The sequence below is a fragment of the Moschus berezovskii genome, chromosome 27 (assembly GCF_049115385.1).
Source record: "Moschus berezovskii isolate FMDL1 chromosome 27, NW_MosBer_1.0, whole genome shotgun sequence".
Taxonomy (NCBI): domain Eukaryota; kingdom Metazoa; phylum Chordata; class Mammalia; order Artiodactyla; family Moschidae; genus Moschus; species Moschus berezovskii.
The window spans coordinates 20,390,306-20,404,758 of NC_142486.1; the positions used below are offsets into that span (position 1 = coordinate 20,390,306).

At 43.0% G+C, this 14,453-nt stretch overlaps 1 protein-coding gene across 3 annotated transcripts in view; it reads right to left on the reverse strand.

The window, feature by feature from the left end:
• Positions 1 to 14,453, reverse strand: part of PRKCB (protein kinase C beta) — a 381,063-nt gene that overhangs the window by 103,867 nt on the left and 262,743 nt on the right. For all 3 annotated transcript variants that reach the window (XM_088833029.1, XM_088833028.1, XM_088833030.1), the window contains 2 exons: positions 11,472 to 11,628; positions 9,907 to 10,041 (listed from right to left, as the gene is read on the reverse strand). In XM_088833029.1, coding sequence (XP_088689155.1) covers positions 9,907 to 10,041; positions 11,472 to 11,628 — 292 coding nt within the window. The remainder of the gene's footprint in view (positions 1 to 9,906; positions 10,042 to 11,471; positions 11,629 to 14,453) is intronic.

Here is a 14,453-nt window from a genome sequence, read left to right on the forward strand (position 1 = left end):
TGCTGGGAAAGATTGAGGGCAAGAAGAGAAGTTGAGATGGCTAGATAGCATCACCAACTCAATGGACATGAGTTTGAGCAAATTTCAGGAGATAGTGAAGCAGAGAAGCCTGGCATGCTGCAATTCATGAGGTCGTAAAGAATCGGACACGACTTAGTGACTGAACACAACAAAGTGCTTTCTGATTCTGAAAGAAGGCTGAGGCTCTCCCACTGTATCACGCTGTCCCAGCATTTCTCCCCCCTTCACTGTGACACACTGCCACCTTGCCACTCAGCGTTCAGCAGTGCTTGGAAGACTATGGACTTAACTCAATGATGCTGTTTTTCTACACAGACACCTTCCCAAAGTGTCTGTACTTCCTGAGAAAGTACACAAGTCCTGGAGTCAAACCATGCCTGAGTCCAAATTTCACCTCTTCCCTTGCCTCTTTGGGTAACTGAATAAGCCAGGAAGATCCCTTGGGCCTTGATTCTTCTCATCTAGACTAAACAGGAATAAAAGCCTTTTCCATAGGATTATGGTGAAGTTGACACGTGATAATGTATGTAGGATGATAAGCCTGGTGGCTGGCATTTTGCTGTTGCTCAGTCATGTCCGTCTCCTCCTGACCGCATGGACTGCAGCACGCAAGGCTTCTCTGTCCTTCATCATTTCCTGGAGCTTGCTCAAACTCATGTCCATTGAGTCGGTAATGCCATCCAACCATCTCGTTCTCTGTCATCCCTTCTCCTTCTGCCTTCAATCTTCAACGGCATCAGAATCGGCTCTTCACATCAGGTAGTCAAAGTACTGGAGCTTCAGCTTCAGCATCAGTCTTTTCAATGAATATTCAGGACTGATTTCCTTTAGGATGGACTGGTTGGCTCTCCCTGCAGTCTAGGGGACTCTCAAGAGTCTTCTCCAACATCACAGTTCAAAAGCATCAATTCTTCAGTGCTCAGCCTTCTTTATGGTCCAACTTTCGAATCCATATGTGACTACTGCAAAAATCATAGCTTTGACTATATAGACCTTTGTTGGCAAAGTAATGTCTCTGCTTTTCAATATGCTGTCTAGATTGGCCATAGCTTTTCTTCCAAGGAACAAGTGTCTTTTAATTTCATGGCTGCAGTCACCATCTGGAGCGATTTTGGAGTCCAAGAAAATAAAATCTGGCATTTAGCAAGTGTTTAATAAAAGGCATCATCATCATTGTTACTGTTATTCATATTATTATAATAAACAAGATGGTTTCAATTTGTTTCTAGATCACAAAGATATTTTCATCTAGTCAGACTGAGATGAGTGACAGGAAGGAAAACGGACGTTCCAAAGACAATTAAGTCACTGGGCAAAAAAAGAACCCCAAATTCCTCACTCCCAAAGACTTCCTAAGCAAAATTTACAGTTTTCATCACAATGTTTTTCTCCATTCACAAATCTTCCTCGGCAGCTTCTAAAAATAGACAGATAGGTGACTCAAAGCCAAGATGCCAGTTTGAGCCCGGACGCCTCCACATTTAATAGTCAATGCTCATCTTCCAAACTTTCACTAAAATTACCCAAAGAAATATAAAAATAAGAGAACATCTGTATCTTCGCTGGAAATCAAGAAGGGTGCTATCCACAAAGCAGGGACTTCCAGGAAGTTCCACAAATTAAAGTACCAGTAAGACAGCATAGAGCAGTCTTTGGCAAACTTCATCCACCTTTGTGGATTTTGCTAAATCTGGACGTTATTATCAACTTAATGTTTTCATTTAATCATCTCTTTTTTAAATAATAAACTCACTTTAAAAGGACACTCTATATCTCTTCCTTGTAAAGAAAATCAATATCATTTGTTAAGCAGAAAATACATATCTGTGAAAAATTAAACACATGCAAATCAAAGTTACTCATATGTTTGGCTGATTAATTTTGCTGTACGGCCGGAAATGACAAAACATTGTAAAGCAACAATACTTTAACAAAAAGTGAAAAAAAATAAATAAAACCAAGTAGATGGTATTGCTTACCAAAGGCTCTGAGACTAACGCCTGCCCCCCTACTTTGTTAAAATGGGAGCTCAGCAAACAGCAAGGGTTAAAGCGCATTTAGGCTGTGATTCATGGGGTCGCGGAGAGTCGGACACGACTGAGCGACTGAACTGAACTGAACTGAGGATACATCAGGGCCCTCTGAGACTTTCTCTGCAGTAAACTCAAGAACTGAAGCAACACCAACAGAAGAATAGCTTTATCTAGTTATGGTTTTATATGGCCAACACCTCAACCATGCACTACCTAATCTGTTTGGGGTAGAAAGTATTTTGGAAGATATACATTAAGGGGGATTGACCAGCTGTGATCAGTCAATGGGAACCTCACAGGACCCTACCAGCAAGCCTGGATCAGACCATCAGAGATAGGATGAGGGTCACCAATTTTGATCCATATGCAGGAGGTACAGGACACACCAGCGCCTGGGGCATTGGTCAGAGCAGGCGCCCCCCCACCTCTCACATTCGCTGTGGAAAGTACGCTGTCATTCTGGCCTCTGGATATTGACAGTAAACCCATTAGATATGAGGAACAGGGATCCCTTTCAGCTTTGAGATGCACAAACCCAGCAGGCAGAAGACGCCCCACCATCAGGTAGCAGGGCTGCCTGCTGTGCAGCTGTCTCAGGCCATAGCCCTCCCCCCAGTATCTACAGGACCTGGACCCCAGACCTGACAAAGAAGAATTTCAAAAATACAAAAGACTTCTTTGTCCCTTCATCTGGATATGATAGATTAGAACAGGACACTCAGGTTTCTTGGGCTTCCCTGGTACCTCAGATGGTAAAGAATCTGCCTCAAATGAAAGAGAACTAGGTTCATTCCCTGGGTCGGGAAGATCCCCTGGAGAAGGGCACAGCAACCCACTCCAGAATTCTTGCCTGATGAATGCCATGGACAGAGGAGCCTGGAGGGTTACAGTCCATGGGTTCACAAAGAGTCGGACATGACTGAGCGACTACCACGTACACACACACTCACATTTCTATGTTCACCATTCTATACAGAGGGCACATGAAGAACCTCACTCAAATAAAGAGAAACAATGAGGAATCCAGCTTCCATGAAATAGAAACAGTGTCAAAAGAAACAAAATTCAAAAAAATATCTAACTCATATTTTCAGTGAGTTCCAAGAGGTGAATGCATCTGTGAAGCAGGAACAATTTGAACTTAGGAAAAACTACTTTCAGAAAAAATATATATATGATTACTAAGTTTTAAAATCCATTGGAGATAGTGAACACTAGGATGGATAATCCAGTAAACAATTAGGGCATTAGAGGACAAATTTGAGAACTTTTCCTGGCAGCTGGCTTGATATTTATTATGCTAATTAGATTTGAATGGAATGTTTTATATACCACTAAGAAAAAAATGCATATTACCAAAATTAACATACAACATGAAAGAAGGGAATATTGCAACATATATTTCAGCAAAGACAGTATTATCCCTCTTATATAAAAACTTCTAAATTAGTAAGAAAATGATAGGCAAAACACAGTACAGAGTCACTTATGAAAACAAAAAAAAGGCAATATACAAATGAAAGCATTCAACAGAATTAGTAACAAATGTATGTAAATAATAAATATATTATAAAAGTATATATAAAATGTATATCACATTATGCATGTATATTATCTAAATATATATACATATTTAACAAAATATGTATAGTAACAAAATATGTATAGCTTCTGCATCATCTTTGAAATTTATAATACCAGATGTTGACAAGCGTGGGTGAAATGAAAAGTCTCACACGGCACTGGTGAGAATGTAAATTGATTGAAAAAAATGATAGAACAATATGGTAAATACTTTAATAATGTATATATCCTCAAAGCTATTGATTCCAGGCTTAAAAATTTATTAGGAAATAATTAAAGCAAGGGCTTCCCGGGTGGTTCAGTGATAAAGAATCTGCCTGCTAATGCAGAAGACACAGGTTTGATCCCTGCATCGGGAAGATCCCCTTGAGAAGGAAATGGCAACCCATTCCAGTGTTCTTGCCTAGAAAATCCCATGGACAGTCCATGGGATCACAAGAGTCAGACACGACTTAGCAACTGAAATATTTAAAGCAAAGGTTTCACTATACGTATGCTTACTGTAGAATTATTTATATAGGTAAACATTGCACATCTTATAAAATTATTATGTAAGTTGAGGCATGGCTATAAGAATGGACTATGTGAAGCTACTAAAAAGATGTTGTCCATGATTGCGAACAGTAAATATCACCTTTCTATTGAAATGTACACAGAACGATTAGCAACACTGACCATACACTAACTAAGCTAAATTGAAAAAAAAAAAAAATGGCAAGGAAAACATGAAAAATGCACAGGCCATATTGTCTAGCTATAAAGCACGAAAACTGTCACTGAAAATTAGTAATAAAAAGGTAAACAAAATTTAAGACCACAGGCTATAAAACACGACTAAGGAAAAGCATGTTATAAAGAAAATTAAAAATACAACTGCAGACTTTGAGTAAGCCACAAAAGCTCAAATGCAATGTATCAAAACAGAAATTTTTGTTCCCGCCAATGCTTGCGTGTTATTTTTAAAGAGCAGAGTAAGTTAAGAGAGAAAAAAATAAAGTAGCCAAATATTCAACTGAAATTCAAAGACAACCACAAAACAAACCTACGGAAAAGGAGAAAACAGAAACACAGAACTGATATACAAATCCCAGACTCTTTGAAGAAAGAAAAAAAACAACAACAGTGAAACACATAAACTTCTGAAAAAACAAGGGGAAAGAAAGAACACAGTATAAAGACACAAAATTAGAAACAAAGGAGAGGGTTTGACAACAGACACAGAACTGGCAGCAGAGCAGCAGATGGGGGCCCGGGGCTGGTGCGGCACATCTGGACGCTTTCCCGGCTGTTTCTGCCAGGCGGCCTTAAAGGAGAACCGCAGAAGAGCAGGGAGAGCTGGTCCCCTTCCAGAGGGGCACGCTGAGTCTCACAGAGGGAATGGGACACACCCTAGATCACACAGGATTAAAAGAATTCCTGGGTCGGGACTTCCCTGGTGGTCTGGTGGTTTAGAATCCATCTTGCAATGCAGGGGGTGTGGGTTCAATCCCTGGCCGGGGAACTAAGATCCCACACGCTGTGGAGCAACTAAGCCCATGCACCCCAACTAGAGAGTCCGTGTGCCACAATGAAGGATCCCGCATGATGCAACCAAGACCCGATGCAGCCAAATGAATGTTTTAAAAAATATATCTGTTAAAAAATCCTGGGTCAAGAACCCAAATTTCTAGCATTTGGTATATTTCAAGGTAAGACAGCATCATAGATGTCTTGGCCCTCAATGCGAAGAGGACTTTTATCTACAGCATCTAAAGAGGGCTTTTATTTTTGCCGAAGTTCCTACTATTATTTCATCAACTTGCAACTATTCCAAGAGATGGATGGAAGCGGGTTGCTATAATTACGCCTGATGAAGGGAATCAGACCTGCTAAGAAGGCTATGGCACAGGCGGTGAAGTCTGAGGTCACAAGGAATCTAACTGGTCAGAAGAGCCAAGCTTCCAGTCTGCCTTCTAGACCTCCACCATAGCAGGGGGTAGAATGGGATGTGTAGGTGCTTAGATACTGGCATCACACAGACCTGGACCTGATCTCCAGCACTGTCACTTATGTGCTGTGTGAGCCTCACCCACTGATCAGCTACTCTGATCCAGGGAACAATGTTCCGCCCAGAACTGCTGGGAGAATTATAGGCTGATGGAAGTGTAAATGCAGTCATATGTGGACTTATTCCTGGTGGCCCGTCCCTTATCAAGCCATTCTGTCCTCTCTACACTCTGCCATTTGCTTCAGGGGAGGAGACATGGCAGGCGCTGGCCCAGGAAGAAGGGTGTGGCCCTTGTGGGAGACAGTCCTGCCCTTAGGGGCCTGGAGAACCACACGAAGGAGACAGGGGAGGATGGGGTGAAAGCAGAGGGCTTGGGCCCCCTGCCTCCAGAGCCCTGGGCAGAGAGCTGCACGGAGGGCCACAGCATAGCAGCAGCTGCACAGGGAGAGACAGAGGGCTCTGAGATGGAGCTCCTGGATCTCCACGCAGGAGACTCAAAAAATGAGAGGCCACAGAAGCGCTGATCAGGGTCGGGGCTGGCAGTGGCCCGCGGGGTGGGACGAAGGGGGCAGGCACTGCGAAGGGACCTCACAATCAGAGACAACAGCTGAGGACCTTGGACTCCAGCATAAAGCCAGGAGGATGCCCCCACAGCTGAGGGGTTGGGGGAAGAACTGTCCTTCCTCTATGGGTGCTGGTTCAGGGACCAGGCAGCGTTGACCACCTTGCAGCAATGAAGCCCAGAAGCCATCATGTGCAGTGAAGGTTCCCTTCCCCTTGGCCGCCAGGAGGTCACAAAACCACATAAGAAAGTCTAGGTCCATTATAGAAAATAAAGCAGCTATATTTTTTCCACGCATCTGACTAACGCTGTATCAATGTATGACTTCAGGACACCTGGGAAGAGATCAGCCCAGAGCCTGGAACTAGAAAGAGTCAATAAGAGGCAGCTATTGTTATCATAATTATTATTATTATGTTCTCTCCTGTCTCATTTATACCCCCAGGGATCAGGCATTTTTTCTGTTTAACCTCTTTACACTTGATTTAAAGAGGAAGGAACAAGCAATCTGAGTAGCAACACTGAGAGCCAGCAAAGTCAAATAAACCAGATGTCAAGAAAAATCATCCAGAACTTGAGGAAAAGGCAAAAGGATGATGGTGTGACCTTTTAATGTCATGCTTGAGCATTTTCTAATTAGTTATCTCCTTCCTCTTGGTTCTATTATTTATTATTCACAATCCAGTAAGATACAGATGGTCTCCCAAGTCTGCAAAGACAGATGTCAACTTTTAGAAATCCAAGGTGAGATTTTGTTCTTCAGTCTGGTAGATACAATAACCTCCAAAATTGTGATTTTACTGCCCTGTTTAACAGCAGCCAGTTTTACATCTAACTTAGCCAAGTTATTTCAGCATTCCTTTGTCTGAAAGTGTAAGTGAAAGTGTTAGTTGCTTAGTTGTGTCCAACTCTTTGTGATCCATGGACTATAGCCCACCAGGCTCCTCTGCCCGTGGAATTCTCCAGGCAAGAATACTGGGTAGCCATTCCCTTCTCCAGGGGATGTTCCTGGTCCAGAGATCAAACCCATTCTTTACCATCTGAGCCACCAGGGAAGCCTGACAAAAATTCCTCAAACCTATGGAATCAGGCATTCATCTTCCCAGCTTCCTCACTCATGAGCTAAGGAAAACTTTAACAAATGCTCATTATCTTTTTTTATGAGAATTATGTCTTTAACTTTTGTGATTGGGCTTTAGCACACTTCTTTTTAAATATTTTTTAAAAAATTTTATTGGAGTATAGTTAATTTATAATGTTGTATTAGTTTCTGCTGTACAGCAAAGTGAATTAATTATACATATACCTATATCCACTCTTTTTTAGATTCTTTTTCCATATAGGTCATTGCAGAACACTGAGTAGACTTCCTTGTGCTATACAGTAGGTACTTATTATCAATAGTTATCTATTTTATATATAGAATGTGCATGCCTGCTCTTTCATGTCTGACTTTGTGACCCCATGGACTGTAGCCTACCAGGCTCCTCTGTCCATGGGATTTTCCAGACAAGAATACTGGATTTTCCATACAAGAATACTGGAGTGGGTTGCCATTTTCTTCTCCAGGGTATCTTCTTGACCCAGATATCAAATCTATGTCTCCTGTATTGGCAGGCAGATTCTTCACCACCGAGTCACCTGGGAAGCCCCATTTTATATACAGTAGTGTGTCTATCGGAGAAGGCAATGGCACCCCATTCCAGTACTCTTGCCTGGAAAATCCCATGGACAGAGGAGCCTGGTGGGCTGCAGTCCATAGGGTTGCTAAGAGTTGGACACGACTGAGTGACTTCACTTTCACACATTGGAGAAGGCAATGGCAACCCACTCCAGTGTTCTTGCCTGGAGAATCCCAGGCACGGGGGAGCCTGGTGGGCTGCCGTCTATGGGGTCGCACAGAGTCGGACACGACTGAAGCGACTTAGCAGCAGCAGCAATGTGTCTATATCAATCCCAATCTCCCAATTTATCCCTTCTATCCTCCCTCCTCACCCCCAGTAACCGTAAGTTTGTTTTCTGCTTCTGTAACTATCTCTGTTTTGTAGATAAGTTCCCCCAAAAGGGTACAAGTGAACTTTTCAGCACACCTTTTTTATGGTCTCAGCTTCTGCATTCTTCCACTTCTCTCACCATGCTGTCACTGATTAGTTGTTTGTGTAATTTCTTCTTCAAGGTTTCTCATTCTTTTCTAGAAGCTAAGTTTCACGAGGGCATGTCTGTCTTATACTTGATGTATTTCTAATGACTAGGATGGAGTGAGCACAAATAAATAAAATGAATAAATGCCTATGATAAACGTGGAAGAGAGACAAGGAAGTTGTAAGGCGGACGTGCGGGCCCCTGTGAGGTCCTGATGATCCCTTCTCTTTCTTACTAAACCAGTCTGATTCTGATTGTCTTTCACTTATAACTGAAAAAGTCCAGAGCAAGGACCATTCAGAAATGAGACAATTTCTCTTAAAGAGACAGGAGCACCCTCCCCACCCCTGCCAAATTACTACTTCTCCCATAGTTCTAGTGCCAAGGTGGACCATCTCTTCTGACTCCTCTGCTCAGATAACTGGGAAAGAAACAGTTACCAAAGAGGACCTATCTAGCCTCTTCACTGGGAACAATGGGCAAAAATTTTGTTGCTATTAGAAGCAATAAGGGAGATACTGCAGTTGACTGTGAAAGTAACCAGTACTTCCCAGGTGGTGCTGGTGGTAAAGAACCCACCTGACAATGCAGGAGATATAACAGATGTGGGTTCGATTCCTGGGTCAGGAAGATCCCCCAGAGGAGGGCATGACAACCCATTCCAGTACTCTTGTCTGGAGAATCCCCATGGACAGAGGAGCCTGGCGGGTCCACAAGGTCACAAAGAGTCAGAAAGAACTGAAGCAACTTAGCATGCGTGACAGTAACCCCCCAGCACTGTGGTGGCCAGGCTTGGTAAGCAGTCCCAATGGAGAGGCATCTTCTTAAGGAGGCAAAATCTAACAGTGAGTTAAACATACCTTTTAAGTAAAGTGTGAGAGCCATTTTAGTGCTCATGGGGCCTCTTAAGTCATACAGTTGTGTAAAATGGGACAGATGTAAAACAATAGGGACCAATGAGGACTCCAGCAAATGGGCTTCCCTGGTTGCTCCATCAGTAAAGAATCTGCCTGCAATGTAGGAGACCTGGGTTCAATCCCTGGGCCAAGAAGATCCTGTGGAATAGGAAATGGCAACCCACTCCAGTGTTCTTGCCTGAAACATCTCATAGATAGAGGAGCCTGGTGGGCTACAGTCCACTGGGTCACAAGAGGTAGACACAACTTAGCCAACTAGACCACCACCACCAACACATCCTGTCAGAAGTCAGTATTAACTACTCAGCTGTTCTCATTTGTTACCCTGTAGGCCCGAACTTTTATTGGAAATTTCCTGAGTTTGAAAATACCAACAACTGATTCTTTCCTTTTTTTTTTGCATGGAAAAGTCTAGGAAAGTGAAGTTGCTCAGTTGTGTCCGACTCTTTGTGACCCCATGAACTGTGGCTTACCAGGCTTCTCTGTCCATGGAATTTTTGCATGAGGACTAAATAAAATGTTATCTATGTGGCAAAGCCAATCTACCAGCTTTCATTTGTGATTCTGCTTTAGTCTTTAGGAGAAAAAGGGAACCATTCTTGATGTCAGGTTTCGACGGATCAAGCTGTACTGTTTCTCTCAAAGTGAAAGTTTCCTTACCAGCCGTCAACACCAGCTTTCTGCAGTTCAGAAATCCCAAATGACAAAGATCCCATGAAGTCATTCCTGCTGGTCAGATCCCAATCCCAAATCTCTACAGACAGTCTCCTGTCTTTGTCCGATTCTTTCAGCTGGCTGCAAGGAGGGAAAAAAAAAAGTCAGTGGAAGTTACAGTGATTTCTCAAGCAGATGAAATGTACAAGAGGACAGAGCCTGAAGGTAGCAATGTTTAAAGATTACAAGCTGTTGCAAGAAACAGATTCAGTTTTCATCCCGGGCAAGCTCCCCAGGGAGGCAGAGCTTTTCTGTTTCACAGCCTGTGGTTAAACAGGAAGAGGACCCAGGCCAGCTCTGACCAGGCAATTCTAACCACTTGCACTGCCGTATGTCCAGGCTCCAGATGTTCAGGAAATCCTATTGACACAGTCACTCTAAGAACTATGAATGCCAGTCCTGTAATTATGTGAGTGTTTGCACACAGGCAGGTTGATGATGAGGCTGAGGAAACGTATGAAGGAAAGAGCCTTGCTGGGGCCAGTCTGAGGGAAATTATTCTAGGGCATGTCCTTGATGGAGGCTGAGATGAGCCCCCAGTTTTGCTCTGAGAGGGGAAGGAGGAAATGGCCACTGCAAGAAGTCATGCTTTTGGCCCGTGATCCCTGAAGTTGGAGGGCTTCCCTGGTGGCTCAGACAGTAAAGAATTTACCTGCAATGCAGGAGACTTGGGTTCTGTCCCTGGGTCAGGAAGATCTCCCGGAGAAGGGAAAGGCTACCCACTCCAGTATTCTTACCTGGGAAGTTCCATGGACAGAGGAACCTGGCAGGATACAGTCCACGGGGTCACAAAGAGTTGGACACAACTGAGCAACTAACATATTCACTTTTCCCTGGAGTTGGACTGTCACTGAATCCCATCCTACCCTGTTCTTGTTGTGGGATACTGGCCTGTTCTTTAGCCTCTTTAAGCCCCATTGGTAACATGGGGATGAAATGACTAGTGAAGCCAGATCACTTAATACAGTGCTTATTATATACAGCAGATGCTCAGTAACTAGCGGCTGATGTATCTCATAACTGTTAGCTCAGATGCATCAAAAAGTGATGCCATGTTCTTGGAGCACTAGCCAGGGAAGACCCTGCATGGCAGCTAGCAAGGAGCTCCCGGCAGGTGGCTGGCGACTGGCCCAGCATCATCCACACACACAGCCCTGAGAAGGTCACCCCCACACCCTATGGGCTGCATTCTATGTTTGCTGAGACCCAGAGCAACTCCCACAATTTGGCTTCACCTAGCAACACATCACAGTATTTTCCACTCCCCCACATCAGAGACATTCTCGATACTGTATATGAAAAAAAGTCCCAATTTTAACTTGGCTTGCAGTGCAAAACTGCAGGTGGAGAGGAAGGAAAGAAGAAAGGAAGAGAGGAAGGGAGAAAGGGAGGGAGAGAAGGAGGCCAGGAAGGAGGGAAGGAAAGACAAGCTGGTAGAGGACCGTCCCAACCTCAGGTGGCCCACGACCCAACCTTGCCGTCCAGGCTGGGATGCAATAAGTTTAACTTACAATCTAAATGTCTCATTCCACTCGGGGTTGAGGGAGCACTTGATCGTCTTGGTCTTCTGCTTGCTCTCACTCTTGGGATCAGGGATCAGTTTCAGTTTCACGTAAGGATCTGACAAGCCATTAGGATCCATAGGTACAAGGTTTTTAGCATCTCTTACTAAAAACAGAAAGAAAACAAACAAACCAACCAGTTTTAGCATTACTAACTATAAAGAAAGCTGAGTTCAAAGAATTTATGCTTTTGAACTGTGGTGTTGGAGAAGACTCTTGAGAGTCCCTTGGACTGCAAGGAGATCCAACTTGTCCATTCTAAAGGAGATTGGTCCTGAGCGTTCATTGGAAGGACTGATGTTGAAGCTGAAACTCCAATACTTTGGCCACCTGATGCGGAGAGCTGACTCATTGGAAAAGACCCTGATGCTGGGAAAGATTGAGGGCAGGAGGAGAAGGGGACAACAGAGGATGAGATGGTTGGATGGCATCACCGACTCAATGGACACGGGTCTGGGTAGACTCTGGCAGTTGGTGATGGACAGGGAGGCCTGGTGTGCTGCAGTTCATGGGGTCGCAGAGAGTCAGACACGACTGAGCGACTGAACTGAACTGAACTCCCAAATGTTAAAGTGCCAACCAGTGATGATTGTAGAACCTGTGAAAAGGTTTCCTGGCATCACATTTATTTAATGGGAATCTTCGCTTATTAACACCAACAGCTAAGAAGCGTATGAAGTAAGATAAACTGAAAAGATGTAGACTCTATGTTGGTTTAAAATTGATTTCTGACTTTCATACCGCCCTTCCTCTATATTAACCATAAATTCTCTAAGTTTATTTTCCAAAAGGTCTCCAAGAAAAATTAGCTTCTTCCATTTAGCTTAATCCTTTCTAGGTTCATACATATTGTACTTCATTTATGGTTGAATAGAAGACTCTTGAGAGTCCCTTGAACTGCAAGAAGATCCAACCAATCCATCTTAAAGGAGATCAGTCCTGGGTGGTCACTGGAAGGACTGATGTTGAAGCTGAAGCTCCAGTACTTTGGCCTCCTGATGCAGAGAGCTGACTCATTTGAAAAGATCCTGATGCTGGGAAAGATTGAGGGCAGGAGGAAAAGGGGACTACAGAGGATAAGATGGTGGGATGGCATTACTGACTCGATGGACATGGGTTTGGGTAAACTCCGGGAGTTGGTGATGATGGACAGGGAGGCCTAGTGTGCTGTGGTTCATGGGGTCTCAGAGAGTTGGATATGAACTCTCTGAGTGACTGAACTGAATATCGGCTTGCATGAATATATCAAATTTTGTTTATCCATTCATCAGTTGATCAATTTTTGACTATTGTAAAAGGTGCTGCTATGAACATGTGTATACTCTGACATAAAAATTTACGTATTCTATGATTCCATTTATATGAAATATCCAAAGAGACAGCAGACTAGCAGCTTCCAGGAGCTGGTGGTAGGTGGAATACGGGTTACTACCTAATGGTTATGGGGTTTCTTTTACAGGTGACAAAATTCCTTGGAACTAAATATAAACAATGGTTGCCCAAAACTGTTAATGCAGTAAATGTCACTATACACTTAAAAATGGTTAATGGGGCATTTTATCTCAATTCAAAAAGAAAAATAGACAACTGATGTGAATATACAGTACAGCACAGGGAACTTTACTTAATGCACCATGGTGAACTAAATAAGAGGGAAATCCAAGAGGGAGGGGATATATGTATATGTATAGCTGATTCATTTTGCTATGCAGTAGAAGCTAATACAATATTACAAAGCAACTACACTCCAATAAAAAAGGTAATTAATAAAAAAGTAAAAGCTATTAATAAAAGAGAAAGAATTGCCCTCTAAACCAAAATGACCTATTATCCAGTCAGCACCCATTAACTAGCGCCTAGACAGCCCAGGGAGAGAGGGCTGGAAAAATAGCAGCATTTCAGCTAGGCTCTACCTGTGCCCAAGAACAGCCTGGGTAAAGGAGATTTAGCAGGGAAAGGAAGAAGAAGGTCAACAGTCTGGGATGCAACTGAGAAGAGGAAGGATGCGGTAGCATAAGACATCAGTCTGGAGAAATGGGAAGAAGTTAACTAGGAGTCAGTTCAAAAACCAGTAACATAGATGGCCAAGGGAAGGAGATAAGAAAATGAAAACTGTCTAGATCTTGAGGATACAGTGCCAACCATCTCATTTATGATAGGAAAACCCAAAGTAATATATTGATATTAGCAGACTGAATCAAACTGTCTGCTAAAAGGCTAATAAACAGTGACTCCTACCCAGAATGCAAAGATGGCTCAACTTCAGAAATCTATTATTAAAATATTCATCACAATTATAGGTCAAAGGAGAAAACCATAGGATCATTGCAATTAGCTAGAAAGAACAGGAAACCTCCACAGGCTAAAGGACATCTGAAATAATAGCACCAAAGTTAATGGTAAATGCAATCTCATTAAGGTCAGGAATATGTCAAAGATACCCATTATCACTGCCATCATTCAATATTTGTCCTAAGTGTTTCATAAGTGTAACAAGTTAACAGAAAAGTAAAGAATAAAGCATCCCCTTCACTCCCTGCAACCTCTGCTTCCACCTCATCACAGTCACCCCCTTCCTGGTGCTTATCATCCAGAAGTTACACTACTTCCTTAAACTCAGCTTCATGTATCCCACAATCTATGCTACTTCCCATTCTCCAGTTCATTAACTCTAGTACCCCACTGCTACAAATCTTTCATCATCAATCAATCTATTGAGCCCAATACATTTTCTCTTTCTCCTCATTCCCTCGTGTCTTTATTCCATTCACCCCCAGCTTAAAGTTTTGGGGGCATTATATTCACTCCCCAAAATTAATCTCAACTCCCTTGCTCCTCTTTCCTTTCATTTTATCTGACAACCAAGCACTGCGTGGGATGGAGTGGTGGGGGGCTGACTTGCCTAAGATCATATAGCTAGTGAAGGGTTGA